The sequence below is a fragment of the Acinonyx jubatus genome, chromosome E1 (genome assembly GCF_027475565.1).
Source record: "Acinonyx jubatus isolate Ajub_Pintada_27869175 chromosome E1, VMU_Ajub_asm_v1.0, whole genome shotgun sequence".
Lineage (NCBI taxonomy): Eukaryota > Metazoa > Chordata > Mammalia > Carnivora > Felidae > Acinonyx > Acinonyx jubatus.
Genome location: NC_069397.1, coordinates 43,926,905 through 43,948,147, shown reverse-complemented (window position 1 = coordinate 43,948,147; position 21,243 = coordinate 43,926,905). Strand labels below are relative to the sequence as shown.

Here is a 21,243-nt window from a genome sequence, read left to right as displayed (position 1 = left end):
TTTATACATTTCTCAGTGCTCATCAAGATAATTCTACTCTAAATCCCCTTTACCTATTTCACTCACCTGCTCCACTCACTTTTCTGTTAAGGAAAAAAATCCTACTCTGCACTTAACTCTCTTGAATCTTTTCTGTTAGAACTAATTCCATTACAGTTGCCTTTCTGAGAGGATTTTGGGAAATGGATTCTTAATAGGTATGCAGTCATTAGATCTCTGTTGAATGGCCTGACTGCAAATCCATTGGCATTTTCCTAACCAGGTCATCTCATGGTTCGTGAGTTCGAGCCCCGCATTGGGCTCTGTGCTGACAGCTCAGAGCCTGGAGCCTGCTTCAGATTCTGTGTCCCCCTCTTTCTCCACCCCACACCTGCTTGTGCTCTGTCTCTCTCTGTCTTTCAAAAATGAATAAACATAAAAAAATTAAAAAAAAAAGAGTCGGATGCTTAAAACCAACTGAGCCAGCCAGGCGCCCCTCGTTTTTACTTAAACTCCAGTTAGTTAACATATAGTGTAATATTACTTTCAGGAGTAGAATTTAGTGATTCATCACTTCCATACAACACCCAGTGCTCATCACAAGTGCCCTCCTTAATCCCCATCACCCATTTAGCCCACCCTCCCCACCTTCCCTCCAGCAACCCTGTGGGGATAAGCTTAGGAATCCCCCAGGTTTACACCAATGGGTTAACAAGGCATAAAGAAATACAAAGTCATAAAATGCTCACACCCAAGTTTGGGTAAACTAGATTGGCACTCCAAGAATAGGGGGGTGCAAAGACACCCCAAGAATAGGGAGGCACAAAGGTGCCAGGAATAGGGAGGAGCAAAGGCACCCCAAAATAGAGAGGGGGTGCAGAGGTCCCAGAATAGAGAGGGAGAGGCAAAGGCCTAAAATAGGTATGGTGCAAAGGTGCCCAATATATAGGTATATGAAATTTTTTTTTAATGTTTATTTATTTTTGACAGAGAGAGAGAGAGCATGAGCAGGGGAGGGGCAGAGAGAGAGAGGGAGACACAGAATCCGAAGCAGGCTCCAGACTCTGAGCTATCAGCACAGAGCCCGACATGGGGCTTGAACCCACAGACCGTGAGATCATGACCTGAGCCGAAGTCAGATGCTCAACTGACTGAGCCACCCAGGCGCCCCTGATAGGTATATGAAATGAGCAAGATTAGATATTCAGGATGGAAGCACCCCCAAATTAGTACTACAGCAGAAAATCTGCTTTCATAGAAGAATAGGGCCAGGTTAGGTAAATTGGTGAATTGGACTATGGACCGCTGTGCTGCAGGCAAAGCAGCCCAAAGTGGGAGATGGTTAACGTAAGAAAAGGTGCCTTATTAACCCTGAGGTTATTTCCCCTATCTGCCTTATCCCCTAGGCTGGCAAAGATAAACAGGTATGATAAAGAGCGCCCCCTGTCTGTTGTTAACAACCACCTACCCATCTGCCTGGTGCCCAGATTTTGTTTTATATTGACCCAAACCCCAAACACTGTATATCTTCAAAATCCCCCTTTTCCCTCACGTCCCCAAGTTAATGTTCCTAGTTTGTCTCTTTGTACACAGCCATTACATTTGGGTGTAAGCCTACTGATCTGAATAAATATGGGGCAAGGGCCCTTATTCGGGGCTCTTGTCTTTTCCCCAGACATTATCCATCTCTTGCTTTAATCTTGTGTCCACTCTTTTGCTGGTCAAAAGAGAACTTTAGACTAAGAGTCTATGACACAACCCTTAGTTCGTTCTCTATCATTTGGAATCTGTTTCATGGTTTGTCTCTCTCTCTCTTTTTAAAAAAACATTTTTAATGTTTTATTTATTTTTGAGAGAAGAGCACAAGCAGGGGAGGAACAGAAAGAGAGGGAGACACAGAATCTGAAGCAGGCTCCAGGCTCTGAACTGTCAGCACAGAGCCTAACAAGGGGCTCGAACTCACTGAACCATGAGATCATGACCTGAGCCAAAGTCGGATGCTTAACCGACTGAGCAACCAAGGCACCCTTGTCTCTCTCTTTTTTTTTTTTTATAAAAAAAAATTTTTTTAAGGTTTATTCATTTCTCAGAGACAGAGCGTGAGCGGGGGAGGGGCAGAGAGAGAGAGGGAGACACAGAATCTGAAACAGGCTCCAGGCTTTGAGTTGTCAGCACAGAGCCTGATGCAGGGCTTGAACTCATGGACTGCAAGATCATGACCTGAGCCAAAGTCAGATGCTTAACTGACTGAGCCATCCAGGTGCCCCTGTCTCTTTTGGTGCCACCGTGTTATGTAACCTTCTCATTTTGAGATCTAGTTTTATTGAATCCATGAAATTGCTCCGTAATATGAATTAATTGTCAAGTACTTCTTTTTGGTTGTTCCTTAGGTTAAACTGACTATATTACTACGAGATGGGGTTGTTTTTTGCATGCTGTCTTCCTTCCATTCCATCTTCTTTCCTTATTTTTCTTTTGCTATTTTTCTCTGCTGTGCTAATGCTAGAATTGTTGCCATATCCTTTCTTTTCATTTTGCATATACTTCAGCAGTTGTGTTCAGATTTTCATTTTATTCTCAGGATTTAATGTAACAATATTTAGTTGCTCTTTTGATAGCATCTCAGACCAGTTAGCTTCCTTCAGCTAGATGCATTTAAAGAAAACTGTTCTACTCACTTCTATTGTAATCGGAGAGTGTGGTGATATGTTACATGGTTTTCATTATATGTGAGCCCTGCTCCCATATCTGAGGTTTGGTTTAATGTCCCAACAGGGTTCGCTGCTCTAGTTAAGTAGAATGAACTCGGTAAAGACATTTAACCAAACCACAGATCTGTGCATGGGATGGTATTCTTGGGCTTCCCATCAGACCTTCAATTCTGCCTGTAGCTCTTTGTTCTTGTTCACTTTGTTAGGTATTGGAGGAAAGAAAAACTAGACAGATTTTGGTTTTTTCATTATCTCAAACTGGAATCCTCTGGACCGGTTTAGATAGGATTTAAATAAATTGAAGATTTGAAAGAACTTACTCCTAAAACTCTCTGTGCCTGTCACCTTTTGTTAGAGTGACAGGTGGTGGTGGACAGTTGATAGATGCAATTATTTGATAGGTTTTTGCAATTATTATTATTGGTCTCTCGATTTTTTTCACTTCTTTGCTCAACATAGGTAATTTGTTTATTTTACGCTGGAAAAATGTTCATTTTATTAATATTTTCAACACCTTAATCTCATGTTATATATAACATATTGTAATAGTATTATTATGCTTGATATCTAGTATGTTTTTAAAATTCTTATTATGTTTCTCTCTATCCCTTTTTAGTCTTTCTAGCTATATCAGAATAGCTGAGGCATATATACTGGAAATAACCATCCGTCAATGTTTTAAATATTTTTATTTTTTATATTTATTTTTATTAAAAACATTTTAAATGTTTTTATTTATTTTTGAGAGAGAGAGAGAGAGAGAGAGAGAGAGAGAGAGATAACAGCAGAAGGGCAGAGAGAACAGGAGAGAGAGAATTCCAAGCAGGTTCCACACTGTCAGCACAGAGCCTGATGCAGGGCCTGAACCCATGAACCATGAGATCATGACCTGAGCTGAAATCGAGTCGGACACTCAACCAACTGAGGCACCCAGGCACCCCAACCGTTAGTCAATTTGAATCATTCTTCATCATAGGCTGTTCTCTTATTGTTTAGTGTTTCTTTTAAATGTTTCTCATTCTGTTTTCATTTTCTTCTTCATTCTTTGATCTGAGAATGGTCTGTCATTACTCTCACCAATTTTCATTATTCATAATAGAACACTCTCTTAAAGAAGAGACAGGATGTACTTTCACGTGAAACTTGAATTCAGCCACATCCTTTAAAAAATGCCCTGTTGATACTAAATAAACACTATCACTGGTCTATGGATACTCTCAAACCCAAGCTGTCCTAAAGGGAATGCATTTTTATGTGCAATGCTCACCATCAACTGGTAGGTTTTGTGAAAAATCTTCAAGTTCTTTGTGTGACAGCTTAATCCCCATATTTTCCAGAAATGGGACGAGGTTATTCATAGCCACCTTTCCTCCTTAGGAGAGACAAATTATCATAAAAACAACCAAGATGCAGAAAATCTCCTTACTAATTCATATACATTATGGTTATCACTTTACTCATGAAGAATTTAAGGTCCAGTAAAAGCTAGTCAACGGTATAAGGAGGGTCAATTTTAAGACTAGATGTAGAGTCTCATCCTCAGACTATCTTTTTGTTCATATCAACATAGTGCAAGTTTGAAAAGGGCTGGGTAATTTCCTAGGGATTTATGGCATATATCACATATCCATAAATATTGGGAAATACACATGTGAAATTTTTAATGTAATAAAAATAAATCAGTGTATATGAAAAATAAGAGAATATCACAGATATATCTGCTTTCTCATCATACTTCTCACTCACTTTGAAGAGCCTTCACACCATCCAGCAGCCTTTTTTGATAAACCTTTCCTTCAGCTGCAAGAAAAGACATGATTCACGGTCAGAGAAAAATAATAAGGGAGATTCACCTAAATAATAAATATTCTACAATTTTCCCCCTATTTCCATAATTTCAAAAAAACAGACTTTTTAATGATTTTTCTGAAATGTACCTAATTTCCTCTCAAATAGTGACAAAGTTGGATTGGAGAAAGATTTTTAATGAGGCAAATTTATTCACTTTTGCATAAAAGGCAAGGATTAGTGACTTAAAACTTATAAAACATATCTCATTTGATTTATTTTTACCTCTGACTTCTTTCCTTACATTCTTTCTTTTTCCATTTTTACATTTTTCCACTTACTCTCAGGAATATTAATGGAACTAAGGACAACAATACACCTATCTTATTGGCAAGATTAAGGGAAATAGCTATTGATTACCATAATGAAAATGAAATGACCCTGATTTTTTGGGTCACTTAGTTTTTATTCTAAAATAAAAACTAAAATTTTAGTTTTATTCTAAAATAATTATTTAGAATTATTCTAAATAATGCTAAAAGTTTTCAAAAATGATTAAATAAAACAAAACAACCTGTAACAATCTGACAGCATTTTAGAAGAAAATCTCACAGGCAAGTAGTCTAAACCCCTTGAAGTATACATATATATTTTAAATCCTTACCATCAACTGGTAGAGTTTTTACTAAATTAAAGTATTCCTTGTCTGTGACCTCAACTTTCATGTCTTTCAGAGCACTGTCTACATCACTGACATCAACTTGCTTTCCTAGAAAAGACAGAAATGGTGATAAAAAAGAACTTGCGAAGAACACAAAATTAGTGAGTTTGATTACAATCAAATGCTGTTAACTAGCAATATTTTTACGCATGTGCCATTAAGATAATTTCATCGGTACTTAAGAATCACATAATCTATAACAAACAAAAAAATTAAAATAAAAAAACCTTTTTTTAATGTTTATTTATTTTTGAGAGAGAGAGAGACAGAACATGAGTGGGGAGGGGCAGAGAGAGAGGGAGACACAATCTGAAGCAGGCTCCAGGCTTTGAGCTGCCAGCCCAGAGCCCAATGTGGGGCTCGAACTCATGAATGTGATCAAATCACGCATGACCTGAGCTGAAGTCGGACACTCAACCGACTGACCCACCCAGGCACCCCCCAAAATTAAAATTTATTATCACCTTGGCTGGTTTATAAATATATAAAAAATAAAATAATAACTTGGGTCTTTTCTTCACAAAATAGAAATGTAAGTAGTTCTCCTGATGGTTTGAAATTGTAATTATGTTAGGAGCAGTATAATGTTAGGCACATAAATCTAGAAAGGTACAAAGATTATATGCCTTAATATGAATTAATAATTAATATAATATATATAAAAATACACATAGTGATGCTTGTTAAAAAGTATGTTTCAAAACAGGGCCTCAGGCTTCCACAGTAATTTTTGTTTTGTACTATTTTTATGGTAAATAATCTTTTGATTATTATACTTTGGTAAGTTTAAGAAGGAAAAACAATTTTGGTTTAATTAAGCCTTTTGTTTAAATCAGTGTAAAGGGAATCTCTGAAGTTTGCTGCCTAGAATCCTAAACTTTTAGTTCACAAATTAGATATGTTGCATATTTCAAGTGCATATGTCTAGTATAAATTTCTTTTTATTTATTCTGCTTAGGAGTCACTTGGCTTCATTAGATTTATACTATTTATCTGTTCTGGAAAGTTCTCTTCAAATATTGCCTCTGTCTTGCTTTCTTTCTCTTTTCTTCCTGGAATTCCAAATAGATATATATAAGATTTTCTTATCTATCCTCGGTGTCTCTTAACCTCTCTTTCATAGTCTCCGTTTCTTTGTCTTTCTGTGCTATATGCCTGGTATTGTCTTTCTCTGACTGACTTAGTTCACTTAGTATAACGCACTCTAGCTCTATCCACATGGTTGCAAATGGCAAGATTTCGTTCTTTTTGGTGGCTGAGTATTATTCCACTGTATATATACACATCTTCTTTATCCATTTATCAGTTGATGGACACGTGGGCTCTTTCCATAGTTTGGCTATTATTGATAAATGAAACTAAGAGCTGGTTCTTTGAAAGAATTAATAAAATTGATAGCCTCCTAGCCAGACTTATCAAAAAGACAAGAGAAAGGACCCAAATAAATAATATCATGAGTAAAAGAGGAGAGATTACAATCAACACCACAGAAATACAAATAATTATAAAGGAGTATTATGAAATTTTATATGCCAATACACCAGACAATCTGGAAGAAACGGACAAATGTTTTAAATTTTTACTATTTTCACCTCTCAAAAGTCTTTTTGGTTCTTTACCAAATTGCTTGCTCTTTACTTATGTGTTCCAGCCTCTCTTTTGATTATTAAACTATATTAAGCATGCTTATTTAATAATTTTTCGTCTGATAATTCCAAAATCTAAAATCTCGGGGCACCTGGGTGGCTCAGTCGGTTGAGCGTCCGACTTTGGCTCAGGTCATGATCTCGCAGTCTGTGGGTTCGAGCCCTGCATCAGGCTCTGTGCTGATCTCGCAGTCTGTGGGTTCGAGCCCTGCATCAGGCTCGGAGCCTGGAGCCTGCTTCAGATTCTGTGTCTTCCTCTCTCTGACCCTCCCCCGTTCATGCTCTCTTTCTCTCTCTGTCTCAAAAATAAATAAACATTAAAAAATAAAAATAAAAAAACCAAAATCTACAATCTCTGCTCATCTGCTAAATGTTGTTCATTATGGGGGTCTTACTCATGGTGACTTGTTTCTTTGTATGTTTAATAATAATTTTAAACTATAAACTGCCCTTTATGTGAAATTTTTGTTTTGAGAAAGAGAGTACCCTTCAAGACAAGAGTCAGATTGATTCATTCTAGATTATCAGTGCATGAGGTCAGGCGACACTTCAGGAGCATTAACATAGCACATCAATACACAAAGACCATTGCTTATTATAGATTATCCCTTAATTCAGTAGCCTTGGCTATATCCTCCTTGCTTCAGAGAAACAGCCATTTCTAAAGTTAGTCAAAACATCTTCAGATCTCACATTAAGATCATATTTAAATCTGACAGCACTATATACAATTATAATCTCTACTGCTACCTGAAAGTATCCAATATTGTTTTGACTAGTTGGTTACTAATAATGGACTATTGCTACTTTCTCCCCATATTACTATCCATGGTGGAGATATGATTACTATCATATCACTCTCAATCCAGTGACTCTATGTCCTTCACCGGTGGAGAAGAATTCTACTTCTGTAATTACAATTTCTGTAGTTCAAGAAGTGTCCATATCCTAAACAGATCATTTGGAAACTTCAGTACCACACTCTGATTTAATATTATTTGTTGGTGGGTCTTGTCTTAAAAGTGAAAAGGGACATAGTAGGCTAAATATGGAATAATTAGTTTAGTTTCTCTTGAAAGATCCAAGTCCTTAACAGATATAATATTGGTTCAAGTGACTGAACATTGCCCTTTCTAGAGATTTCAAACTGGTAAAACTAAAGGATAGGTGACATACTTTTGTAGTAATTATTACTTGGTGCTTTGATGCTGCTCAAAGAAATTGCTATCATAAAGGTAGAAGTCCACAGTAAAACAGACGATATAATGACTAGAGAGAATGCTGTAGCAGATCGTCTTATTAAATAGACTGTGCAGAAAAGAGTTAACACAGCAAACCTAAGTCTGCGATCTTTACAAGAGCCTGCTTGCCAGGTGGCACTTGGCTGGCATACGGGAACTCGGATTTCAGAATGTTCCCTCCAATATCAACTGATAAGCCTAAGTCACTGTGCCTAGACTTGTGCAAACAATGCGATTTATGGTGAATATTTGTTTTTCTTCTGGGAGTCTGGTATATTGAGAGTTGTTAGGCAGAGAGTGCCTATGTGACAAGCCTCCAATAAAAAATCTTGGGCACTGAGGGCTTAATGGGCTTCCCTGGGCACACACATGAAACTGCATTTTTGCTGCTGGAGGGAAAGTATGTTATGTGTGACCCTTCATAAGAAGGAGAGCATAGGAAGCCTTCACATAGATTCTTCTAGAAGCTGCCTACATGTTTTTCTCTTACTGATCCAGCTATATCCTTTGTGTTTACCCTTTGCATCATACAGTTCTATGGGTTTTGGCAAGTGCAATATGTCACGTATTTACGATTACAGTAACATACAGAATAGTTTCACTGAACTAAAATTCCCTTGTGACTCTCGTGTCCATCACTCCTTCCTATGCCACCCCCCGTAAACTCCTGGAAACCATTGATCTTTTAACTGTCTCTATAGTTTTCCCTTTTCCAGAATGTAATATGTTGGAATAACACAATATGTATGTAGCCTTTTCAGACTGGCTTCTTCCACTTAGCAGTATGCATTTAAGATTCCTTCATGTCTTTCCATAGATTGATAGCTCATTTCCTTTTATAACTGAATAATATTTCATTATGTGAAGGTACCACCATTTGTTTATTCATTCTTTAATTGAAGGTCATCTTATTTGCGTCCAAGTTTCAGCACTTATGAATAAAGCTACTATAAGCATTTGTGTGCGGTTTTTGTGTAGACATGTTTTCAGCTCATTTGGGTAAATACCTAATTTGCAACTGTTGGATCTTATGGTAATACCGATTAAGTTTAGCTTTGTAAGAAATTGCCCAACTGTCTTCCAGAGTGACTCTACCATTTTGCATTCCACCAACCATGAATAAGAGTTCCTTTTGTTAGCCATTCTAATAGGTACGTAGCATTCTCTCATTGTTTTCATTTGCAATTCCCTAATGCCATATGATGTTGACCATCTTTTCATATCCTTCTTTGCCATCTGTATATCTTCCTGGGTGAGGTGAATATTCAGATCTTCTGTTCACTTTTTAAAAAATGTTTGTTTATTTATGAGAGAGAGAGTGTGCAAGGGAAGGGCAGAGAGAGATGGGGCAGAGAATCTGAAGCAGGGTCTGCGCTGACAGCAGAGAGCCCAATGCGGGGCTTGAACTCATAAACCATGAGATCATGACCTGAGGCGAAGTCAGATGCTCAGCCAACTGAGACACCCAGGTGCCCATGTTCACTTTTTAATTAGGGTTGTTTTCTTATTGTTTAGTTTTAAGAATTCTTTGAATATTTTGGATATAAGTTCCTTATCAGATATGTGTTTTGCAAATATGTCCTTCCCGTCTGTGGCTCATTTTTTCATTTTTAAAAACTAAAGTTCGTGTTTTTTTTAAAAAGTTTATTTATTTATTTTGAGAGAGAGCATGCTCACCCATGCAAGTAGGGGAGGGGTAGAGAGAAAGATAGAATCCCAAGCAGGTTCTGTGCTGTCAGTGCAGAGTCGGACATGGGGCTCAAATTCATGAACCACGAGATCATGACCTGAGCCAATACCAACAGTCAGACACTTAACCAACTGAGCCACCCCGGCGTCCCTAAACTAAAGTTCTTTTTGAGTGACCTCTTATAGATAAGAAAAACATGTGTAGGATCAGATTCAAAGATTCCATTATAGAATTACAAAATTTGACTTCAATTTTGTAAAGAAATACTTGGAATGGTCAGATTATAATATCCATGACAATAAGATCTGGCAAAGCCAGGATTTTTACCTCCTTGCATACATTTCAAATTGATTATTTGCCACAATCCTACATAAAACAACATATCACTGTAGGAATAAAAACCCCACATTACTGTATTTTTAATTTTATTTTGAGAGAGAGAGGGAGAGAGGGGGAGAGAGAGAGAGAGAGAGAGAGAGAGAGAGAGAGAGAGAGAGAGAAAGAATCCCAAGAAGGCTTCATGCTAGGCATGGAGCCTGATGTGGTCCTCAAACCCATGACCCTGGGATCATGACCTGAGCCAAAATCAAGAGTCAGATGCTCAATCAGGTGCCCCAAATTTGCCACATTATTAAAAACTGATTAAGATATTTTGTATTATATTAGAGGACATCACCAATTCATGCCTCGTCTGAAATAAAAATAATTCTGGAAAATCTGTAACCTTGAGCCCTGAATTAGAACTATACCTTAAGGGACCATTTGGGCATTTCCAAATGGATTTTATATAGTTGCTTCTGAGTTATGAATATGTACTAATAATATTATGTTTATTTTCTGGATGGGTTGAAACACTCTTTTGTCAAAAATCCATAGCACACATAGTGGTTAACAAACTTTTAGATGTCCTGTTACCTACCTAGAGCATTCCATCTTATCTATTCAAGTGCAGGGCAAAATATTTTCTTTTGGTAATTATTCATGATTATACAAGAAGTTTTGCCTATTATTCAGAAATTTCACTGTCTTTTGAACACAAAAACTTCTGGTAATATTTAGGAGACATTATCAGAATTGGAAAATTACATTAAAGACCTCAAACTGAGGTTCTTCAGAGAGTCCAAGAAGCAGGTGGTTCATATAAGTCACCTGCTGACCCCAAATCCAAGACCCTCAAAACAAGCGGAAAATTGCATGAAGTAGACAGCTTCCATGTAAGATCATGAGAATAAGAAAACACTGATTGTCAGTGCTTTGTACTTTTCATGTATTTTTATTCTTATTTTGTCATATTCTTTTTATTACTTAATTATATACTTCTGATTTAGCCTATCATGATCTCCCTTAGTACTACCAATAACTTATTAAAGTTTAAGTTTTACTAGAGACAATCAGTTTGCTACAGTTAGGACAATCCTAACTCTATAACTCAGCCTTTTACTAGCAAATCAATTTAAAGACTTGCTGTGGGGCTAAGTGACAATTTATGTGTATGAATTGTGCATGACTTTCCAATATTCTTGATGGACCTTGTCTTCTTATAAAGAGTCCATGAGATTAGAAGCTTTTCTGGGGAAATAAATAATATCTAGTGGAACAGATTCCTAAGTATAATGTATTCCATCTACAGTAATAAAAAAAATTTGTGGCTGACTTAGCATATCATACAGTCCATGCCCTATTATTCAGTACAATAAGCCAGGTAAAATTCCCTGGATAAATGATAGAATTGCCTTCAATTTTCTTTTGACTAGAGGGGGATTTGCCCCATTGTTAATAGTGCGTATTGTACTTAGATTCATACCATAGACCAATTTATCTAAGAAAAGATAACTTGATTATGTAAGGTAGACTTAAGGCATTATTGGGACTAGTTTTCTTTCAGGCCTAAGAAATACTGGACCATGATTCTAGACTGCCTTCCATTGCCTTCTTATAACACCTTCAGCTAGTTTTGTTTGTCTCACAGCTGTTTGAGTTCTGCTTTTCAGAGTCTTAAATGCTTCTATGTAGCTGCTGTATGAACAAATAATTAAACAAATGATTCAGAGGCAAAACCAGGATGAAACTATCCTGACATTCAGATGTCCGCTCATCTCAAAGAAAATCAACAATAGTGAAGGTCTGGACAGTTCCTGATAATCTCTCCTGGGGCTTTGGTTGAGTGACGATCAAACGGTGGAATTAGGAATAAAAACATTCTCACATTATTAAGAAAAGTCTGTTGCTATAATAGAACATTATCAAAAGAATACCAATTGTGAAAGACAGAACAAAATGTATTTGGACAGTACCATATTCTATTGCCAGATGAAAAACAAAGACCTAAGGTCACCTGCTGTATTATGCGGAGTGAATACCAGACTTAAAAATATATATTGTTCCTTATTTATAATAAAAGGCACATCTTCATAATGTTGGAGGAAAATACTACATATAATAATATAAGGCTAATATCACTGCACAGAAAATTATGTTGTTGATGACCTATTCAAATAATTATGTCTACATAATTATGTAGTATCTCAGTTATAACCTAAATTTTGAAATTTCTTCTCATAGGTAAAGACCTAGTACCTCTGTTGCAAAAGCACAGATTATCAAAAATAAATAGGTTATCAAAGCAGGTAGAAATATTTAATCAATGAAAGGTTAAAATAGTGAAATTAACAAATAAAGGGATGGTAGAAAATATCATTTGAACCGTGTAAAGAATTAAGTAACTTTTCACTTACCTAAAACAGAACTCAATTCTTCAATCAACGTATCTAGTTTGACCTTCCCTTTATCTATAAGTCAAGACAAAATTTAGACACTGAAAAAATCCAAACTCAAAAAAAATAAAGCATAAAACACTTAGATTATGAACTAGAGTAGAGCCTAGATGAAAGCCATTCACTATATCTTGTCCTTTTTTAAATTTATAATTCTTGGATTTTGATAGATAGCTCCATTATCTGCAAGGGACACTAAGATTGTTTGAATCATACAGTTTATCTTAGGTAAAATGTCCTCTTCAGTCTTTTGGATTCATTCTGTTTCGAACTCCATGTTTCTTTAGGAATGGCTGATAACACATGACTGGTATACATTTAAAACCATTGTTTGTGGTATTATGTTGCTTTCTATCATTGGAGAAAGACAAAAAATTTCAGGAAAAGGATCAATGAAGAGCAGAGTGTGTGGTAAAACTAAAGCTTTTAAATTTTGCTTGAGGGAAAAATGTCATGTAGGGAGTGGAAAGATGATTTGAAAGAGATTGGTTGGAACCAACAGTTCAGACATTGACATCAGATTGCCTGGATTTGGGAATAGAGTAGTGGGGAAAACAAAGATAAAAATCTTGGCTCCACAAAATTTACATTACTTTGTTTTGTTTATGGCTGTATTCCTAAGGCTAAAATAGAGACTGCTAGGTGTTAGGTGTTCAATAGACATTATTACATGAATGAATAAATTAATTTATCATAAAAATGCTTAGCACTGTGTCTGGAATATTGCAAGACTCAATGCATATCAGGTAAGAGGGGTTCACTGAAAGTATTTTTTTAATTAAAAAATTTCTTAATGTTTATTATTTATTTATTTTTGAGAGAGAGAGAGAGAGAGAGAAAGAGAGGGAGAGAGAGAGAGAGAGAGCGCAAGCAGGCCAGGGGCAGAGAGAGAGACTATCCCAAGCAGACTCCACGCTAACAGTGCAAGGCCTGACACAGGGCTTGAACTCAGGAACTGTGAGATCATGACCTGAGCCAGACGCTTAACTGACTGAGCCACCCAGGCACCCCCATTGAAAGGTTTTAATCGGAGGAATGACAAAGTCAGATTTTCACTCTGGTTAAGTCATTCAGGTTAGTGTGTATGGAATGAATTTAAGGCAGTGTGACCAGTGGCTGTTACACCAATCGGGAGCCTTCTGTAGCAGTAAGTGAAGGGTGATGAAGATTCATCAGTAGGGTAGCAAAGTCAGAGAATATGTCTTTGGGATATATTTAGGAGGGAAAATGAGGGAACATAAGTCAAAGATAGTTTGTGGCTTATTTCATGGGCAATTGTGGGTAGATGACAGCAGCAGAGAAATAAGAAAATAACTAGGAATGAATTTAACAGGGAAAATAGTTTACTTTTCATATGTTGAATTTGGATTTCCACTGGGAAATCTATGTCTCAATACGGATTTGTTGATATAGGAGATCTCTTAATTGATCTCCGTTTAATCAACCTGATGGCCTGAACTATATTCATCATTCATACTGATGCTGATGGTATGCTAAACTTTTATATCTAGTAAGCTACGCTTTTAGTAAGCCAGCACATTTGTGTTCTTATGGGTTGAGTTGTTGAACTTGTTTCCAGGCTTCTTTTTATAAAGAGTTGTACTTATTATTAAATTGATAACTTAATCATTATATAAACTGAGGAACTATAAATGGAAAAGGGAGTTATTACCATAAAAACAAATTTGAATGTTTTAGAGAGTTTATGTAAAGGCAAATTGCTAAAAAATAGTTGTGTTGATTTTGGTGTGGATAAAGAACTATAAAAAAATTGGGGAAAGAATTAAGATCTAGATGGATTCTGATGGAAAATTCTGCTCAACGTTTAAAAAAGCACTTTGCTCCACTTAAGAGAAACTGAAAATGGGGGTGCCTGGATGGCTTAGCTAGTTAAGCATCCAATTCTTGGTTTCAGCTCAGATTATGATTTCACAGTTCATGAGGTTGAACCCCACAACAGGCTCTGTGCTGACAGTGTGGAGCCTGCTTGGGGTTCTCTCTTTCTCTCTCTCTCTCCCTCCCTCCCTCCTCTTCTTCTCCCTCTCTCTCTGTCCCTCCCCAGCTCATGCACACACATGCATGCTCTCTCTCAAAATAAATTTTAAAAAAACTTAAGAAAAGAGAGAAACAGAAAATGGGAGTATAGATGACAAATGGGTATATTTGTGCAAGAAAATCTCCAAAGAGCATGGCTACATTAAATTAAAATGGCATTGGCTCAATTTTTTCATGGAAACAAAACATTTAAGGTATGTTTGTATATATATATATATATATATATATATATATATATATACACACACATATGTGTATATATATATGGATATATGTATATGTATACATGTATATATATATAAATTTAAGGTATGTATATATATGTATATGTGTATATGTATACGTGTGTGTGTGTGTGTGTGTGTGTATATATATATATAAATTTTATTATTCCTTACTTTAACTAGATTTTTATATTATCAGATCTTGCCCCTGCCATGGTACATAAAAAGACCTCACTGTCCTAAACTGAAATGGATGAAATAAGTATAGGTTTGAGATAAAAGGCTTGAAATCTTAAATACATATGGCTAAGTGGAATCATACAGGAACAGTGTGGAAAGAGCCTGAAAATAGAACTGTTATATTACTATCATTTAAGCCAGTGATTTTCAAAAATTTTTACTGTAAACCATACTAAGAACTCTGAGCACGTGCGCACACACACATGTGATCATGAAGACTCATGAAACAATATCTAGCTTTACTATTTTATTCTATTTTATTAAAAAAAACTCAACCCACTGGTTTGAAGTGAAAAGAAAAGCCTATAAGAAAATGAGCCTTGTGAACAAGACAAGGGTACACATTCTCACCACCTCTACTCAACACAATACTGGAAGTCTATTCTAGAGCAATCAGTCCAGGGGAAGAAAAAGCATCCAAATAGGAAAGGAAGAAGCATAATTATCTTTGTTTGCAGATTATATCATCTTATATATAGAAAGTCCTGAAGACTCCACCAAAAAACTGTTAGAACTAATCAATGAGTTTAGTAAAGTTGCAGGACACAAAATCAGCATAATGAAATCAGTTGCATTTCTATACACTAACAATGAAATATCTGAAAAAGATATAAAGAAAACAATACCACTCACAATAGCATAAAAAAAACAAGATATTTGGGAATAAATGTATGTATGTATGTATGTAAGTATGTATGTATCTATCTATCTATCTATCTATCTATCTATCTATCTATCTATCTATCTATCTACAAATAGGCTTCACAACCACTGCGGAGCCCAATGTGGGGCCTGAACTCACATCCCGGAGATCAAGACCTGAACTGAGATTGAGAGTTCGACACTTAACTGACTGAGTCACCCAGGCGCCCCTTTGGAATAAATTTAAATAAGGAGGTGGAAGATCTATATAATGAAAACTACAAAACCTTGATGAAAGAAATCGAAGAAGACACAAGCAAATGGAAATATATCTCATATTCGTGGGTCAGAAAAATTAATATTGTTAAAATGTCTATACTACCAAAAGTCATTTATAGATTCAATCCAATTTCTATAAAAATTTCAATGGTATTTTTTTCATAGACATACAAAAAAATCCTTAATTTATATGGAACCACAAAGGACCCTGAACAGCCAAAGCAATACTGAGAAAGAAGAACTAGGCTGGAGGCATTACCCTTCTTGATTTCAAACTATTATTACAAGGCTCATCAAGCAGTATGGTACAGCATAAAAATAGATACATGGGCCAAGAGAACAGAATTGAGAGCTTGGAAATAAAACTTCACATGTACAGTCAACTGTCAACAAGGCAGCCAAGAATAGTCAATAGGGAAAGGATAGTCTCTGATATGATGGTATTGGGAAAACTGGATAACCACACGCAAAAGAATGAAACTGTGCCATAATCTTATACCACTCACAAAAATGAACTTGAAATGGATTAAAGACTTAAATGTAGGACCTGAAAACTGTAAAACTTCCAGAAGAAAACATAGGGAAGAAAGCTCCTTGACATGAGTCTTGGCAATTATTTTTTTAGATAGGACACAAAAAGCACAAGCAAAAAAAAAAAAAAGAAAGAAAGAGAAAGAAAAAGAAAAGAAAAAATTACTAAGTGGGACTACATCACACCAAAAGGCTTCGGCCCAGAAAAAGAAACAATCAACCAAATGGATAGGCAACTTACAGAATGAGAGAAAATATTTTCAAACTGCATTTCTGGTAAGAGGTTAATATTCAAACTATATAAGGAACTTGTACATTCAGTAGCAAAACCCCCAAAAATCCAGGGAAAAAATGGGCAAAGAAATTGAATGGCCATCTTTTTAAAGAATACACACAAATGGCCAATAGGTCCATGAAAAGGTGCTCAAAATGACTAATCATCAGGGAAATGCAAATCAAAACCATAATGAGATATCACCTCACACTTGTTAGAATGGCTATCATCAAAAAGATAAGAGATAACAAATGTTGATGGAGATGTGGAGAAAGGGAAACCCTTGTTCACCGTTGGTGGGAATATAAATTGGTGCAACCACTGTGGAAAACAGTATAGAGGTTCCTCAAGTAATGAAAAATAGAGTTACCATATAATCCAGCAATCCCACAGCATATGATTCAAAATCCCACTTTGAAAGAGGATTTCAAAAAGATATCTGCACTCCCATGTTCATTGAAACATTAATCACAATAACCAAGATATGTCTCTGTCAACAGATGATTAGAGAAAGATGTGGTATATTATATACAATAGAAAATTATTCAGCCATGAGAAAAAAGGAAATCTTGCCATTTGTGACATGGAAAAACTTTGAAGGCATTGTGCTAAGTGAAATAAGTTGGACAGAGAAAGACCAATACTATATGATATCACTTGTATGTGGAATCTAAAAAAGCTGAACTCACAGAAACAGTAAAATTGTGGTTATGAGGGGCTGAGGGAGGAGGTGGGGAAATGGGGAGATGTTAGGTTAAAGGTACAAACTCCCATTTCTAATGTGAGTAAATTCTGAGACTACAATACAGAATGGTGATTATAGTTAATAACACTGTCTTACATACTTGAAAGTTCCTAAGAGAGTAGATCGTAAATGTTTTCACTATAAAAAAGAAAGGTAATTATGTGATGCAACAGGGGTGTTAGTTATGGCATAAACATTTTGCAATATACAAGTATATAAAATCAACAGGTTTACACCTTAAACTTACACAACGTTCTATGTTGACTGCATCTCAATAAACATGAAAACAATAAATATCTCTTAAAAAGTAAAGGGGGAATGTCAGTGCTCACCATCATCTGGCAATCTTTCTATCAGATCCATGAATTCTCCTTCTGTGATGCTGATTCCCATGTTTCTAAAAGAGTGTCCAGCTTACTGACATCAACACTGCCTCCTAAGTAAGGAGCAGGAAAGGAATATAGTAAAACAATCTTTCTAAAACTGGGACCGTGCATTCACTCTACTGTGTTATTTTTCCTCTTTATCAAGCATATGTTTTATTAGAATAAGGAACATTTCACATATTTCTTAGCATTATTGTTAAGATTTTCAAGGCAAACACCAAAAATCCAGTTTTGTTCAGTTAATAGGACAATAAACTTCCTTTCACTTTTATGTTAGGATTCTGAAAAGCCAGAGCTAGAGGTGACTGACATAATATTCATAAAACAAGAGGTATTTTTGTTGCCTGCGCTTTCAAATTATTTGCCTTTACTTTTGATTGAAATCTTTATCTGGCAGCATTCATTCTTCACCTTTTGCTTCATACTTTATTTTGTTTCTTTGGGGCTCAGGTAGGAAAATCCCAGACAGTTTAACACTTTCTGTAAAGTATTAGTGCAGGAAACTACTTGGTTTACCTGATAAAATGCAGATCTACTAAAGAAACATAAATAAAGACACACTTATATAGGAAAGGATGATTCCTATTTTAACAATACAACTAAAGGTTTCAGATTCTGTCTTTTCACAGTGCTTCTTACTCACGTTTGAGAGACTTTATGCCCTTCATCAACCTTTTCTTATACACTTTTCCATCAGCTATAAAAAATGGGTATTTTGAAAACAGAGTCAGAAAGAAAGACTTTAGAAATCTTTGAGTAAGGAACATTTCAAATTACAAACAGATAAATAGATATACCAAAATGCTTGCTCTCAGGGGTAAAGGAGCAAATTGGAAATCATAATCATGAGATACTCTTTTTTGTTGTTGTTGTTCTGTATTGAGAATGTAGGGACAATAACATCTTCAAATACTGTTTGTGGGACTTCAAATTATAAATATTCTGGAAGGCAAGTGAGAAGACAAAATATCTTCCATTCTGTAAGTCTACTTAAAGGAATTTCATCTCAAAAGATTTCAGAATGCTTACAAAGATTTATCCACAAGGCTGTCAAATAAAAAAAGGACATATATTCAAAGATGGAAAACTGTAAAATATACATCTCATTTTTCACAGTAGCTATCACTTTGAGTTGGGAATAGAGAGGTTTTATTTTCACTTATCTACACTATCAAGATTTCTATGATAAATACACACGTTACCATTGTGAAGACATAACAGTTATAAATAAATTAATAACATATAAATATTATCTATCAATCTAGTATCTACTGTGCACTAGAAGGAAATGTATGAAAATATTAATAATGATTATCTTTGGGTTAGAGGATTAAAAGCATTTTTTATGAAATTTTTTGGTGTAGTTAAGAACTATGGCCTTTTCTCAACGTACCATATTACCCACTTATTGATAAACTATATATTCGAAGCTGCAGAAACACACAACTACATTATTAGTTGGTGCTGGGAAAACTGGACACTTTCCTCTCTCTCTTTTTTCTTTTTTTTTAAATGCTTTTTTTTTTTTTTTTTTTTTTTTTTTACAAATCCAGCTGATCAGTAACCTGAGGGCTGAGTAGTGAATTTTTCCTTTGATAGCAACTTATAACTGAAAAGGCTTAGACAGATGATTTTTATTTTTTTTATTTGTTAATTTATTTTATTTTATTTTTTATTTTTAGACAGATGATTTTTAAATCAAAATCCAAGTGGTGAGATTTTTCTGTGTATTTGCATTAGCTTTTTAACAGTTTTCAAGCATTTTTAGTTTATTTTGTAATTTTTCATATACTTCTACAAAACTAGTCTTTCTAAAACACCAAAATAGCACCCATACGACTCACCATCAAGTAGCAGTGTCTTCAGCAAGTTCAAATGTTCATTAGGTGTGAGCTTAATCCCCAAGTTTTCGAAAACACTTTCAAGTCTATTGGCATCAACTTTGTCTCCTTTGAAAGAAAAAGGGATTGTTGACACATGGAAATTTTAGGACATTAGAATGATCCAAAATAATGAAAAGGCTGACTTATAAGAATACCATCCTCACTTTCATATTCTCATATATTCTAATAGTTTTTAAGAATAATGAGGCAAAACTTATTCCTTGATTCCTCATAAAGACAGAGTGGCCTCCGAAGACTAATGGCAAGACACCATAGAAGAAAATCAGGTTATATAATTGGCTAGTAATTTAGGATATTTAATCTGTTTTTCTCTTTTTAATGTTGAGTCATGTGATTATTATTTAAAGCAGAATATTTGCTAAACTTATTCATCTTCCTATATTCTGTGCCTACCTATTTGGCTACTCAAGCCAGTAGTCATTAACTCAAAAGCTTATAGGAGCCTAGACAAAGAAGGAATGAGTGAAACTAGCACATGCCTTGTCCCAAGAGAAAATACATCAGTTACTGTGGTGAGGAAATGTAGGGCCAGTGTTGCCTTATCTTACAAAACTTGACTGCAGACTGGATTCAATTCATGGGTGGCCCGTTTGTTAAACCTCTGATTTAAACACTGGTTAGGATCAATAGAATACTCTCAGAAACTACAAAAAATTATCATTATTACTTAAATATCACCATTTTCTTTTGTAGCCAAATGCTAGATAATTCAAAGTCAAAGGGTGAAGTAAAGTTGAATGGAAATACTTCATGAAAATATGTAAAATATCAACATTAATAAATTTATGATATAATATTGGGAAAACACTATGCAAAATATAACATAGGGTTAGAATTTAATTAAAAATGTTTAAGTAATGTCTTACTCACCCGAAAAAGATTTCACTTCATTCATCAGCTTTTCCAGATCAACCTTGCCTTTAACTGTAAGGCAAGGAATAAATTGGATAGAAACATGACAATGAGACCAAGAAAATGTGTTGCACAGAGCAGAACAACTTAGCAGTATTTATTTGCTTTAGAAAATTTAACCTTTTGCAGGTACACACATTTAGTTACAAAATAAGTCATGGGGTTTAATACACAGCATGATGACTATAGTTAATACTGAAATATTAATATTTGAAAGTTGCTAAGAGAGTAGATCTTAATTTTTTTAACGTTTTTTTTTTCCTTTGAGAGAGAGAGAGACAAAGAGAGAGCAGGCAGGGGAGAAGGGCAGAGAGAGAGGGAGAGAGAGAGAAAGAGAGAGAGAATCCCAAGCAGGCTTCAAGCTCAGTATGGAGCCTGATGCGGGGCTCAATCCCAATATCCTGGGATTGTGACCTGAGCTGAAATCCAGAGTCGGATGCTCAATCGTCTGAGCCACCCAGGCACCCTGAGAGATCTTAAAAGTTCTCATCAAAACAAAAA

General features: G+C 35.5%; 1 protein-coding gene across 1 annotated transcript in view; it reads right to left on the bottom strand.

Moving 5' to 3' along the window:
• LOC128313406 (uncharacterized) overlaps nt 1–20,972 on the bottom strand; it is a 37,149-nt gene extending 16,177 nt beyond the window's left edge. The window contains exons 1-8 of the mRNA XM_053211849.1: nt 20,701–20,972; nt 19,771–19,875; nt 18,570–18,623; nt 17,873–17,976; nt 12,512–12,565; nt 5,143–5,247; nt 4,437–4,490; nt 3,958–4,062 (exon numbers count right to left, since the gene is read on the bottom strand). Coding sequence (XP_053067824.1) covers nt 3,958–4,062; nt 4,437–4,490; nt 5,143–5,247; nt 12,512–12,565; nt 17,873–17,933 — 379 coding nt within the window. The 5' untranslated portion in view covers nt 17,934–17,976; nt 18,570–18,623; nt 19,771–19,875; nt 20,701–20,972. The remainder of the gene's footprint in view (nt 1–3,957; nt 4,063–4,436; nt 4,491–5,142; nt 5,248–12,511; nt 12,566–17,872; nt 17,977–18,569; nt 18,624–19,770; nt 19,876–20,700) is intronic.
• Nucleotides 20,973–21,243: the final 271 nt, after the last annotated feature.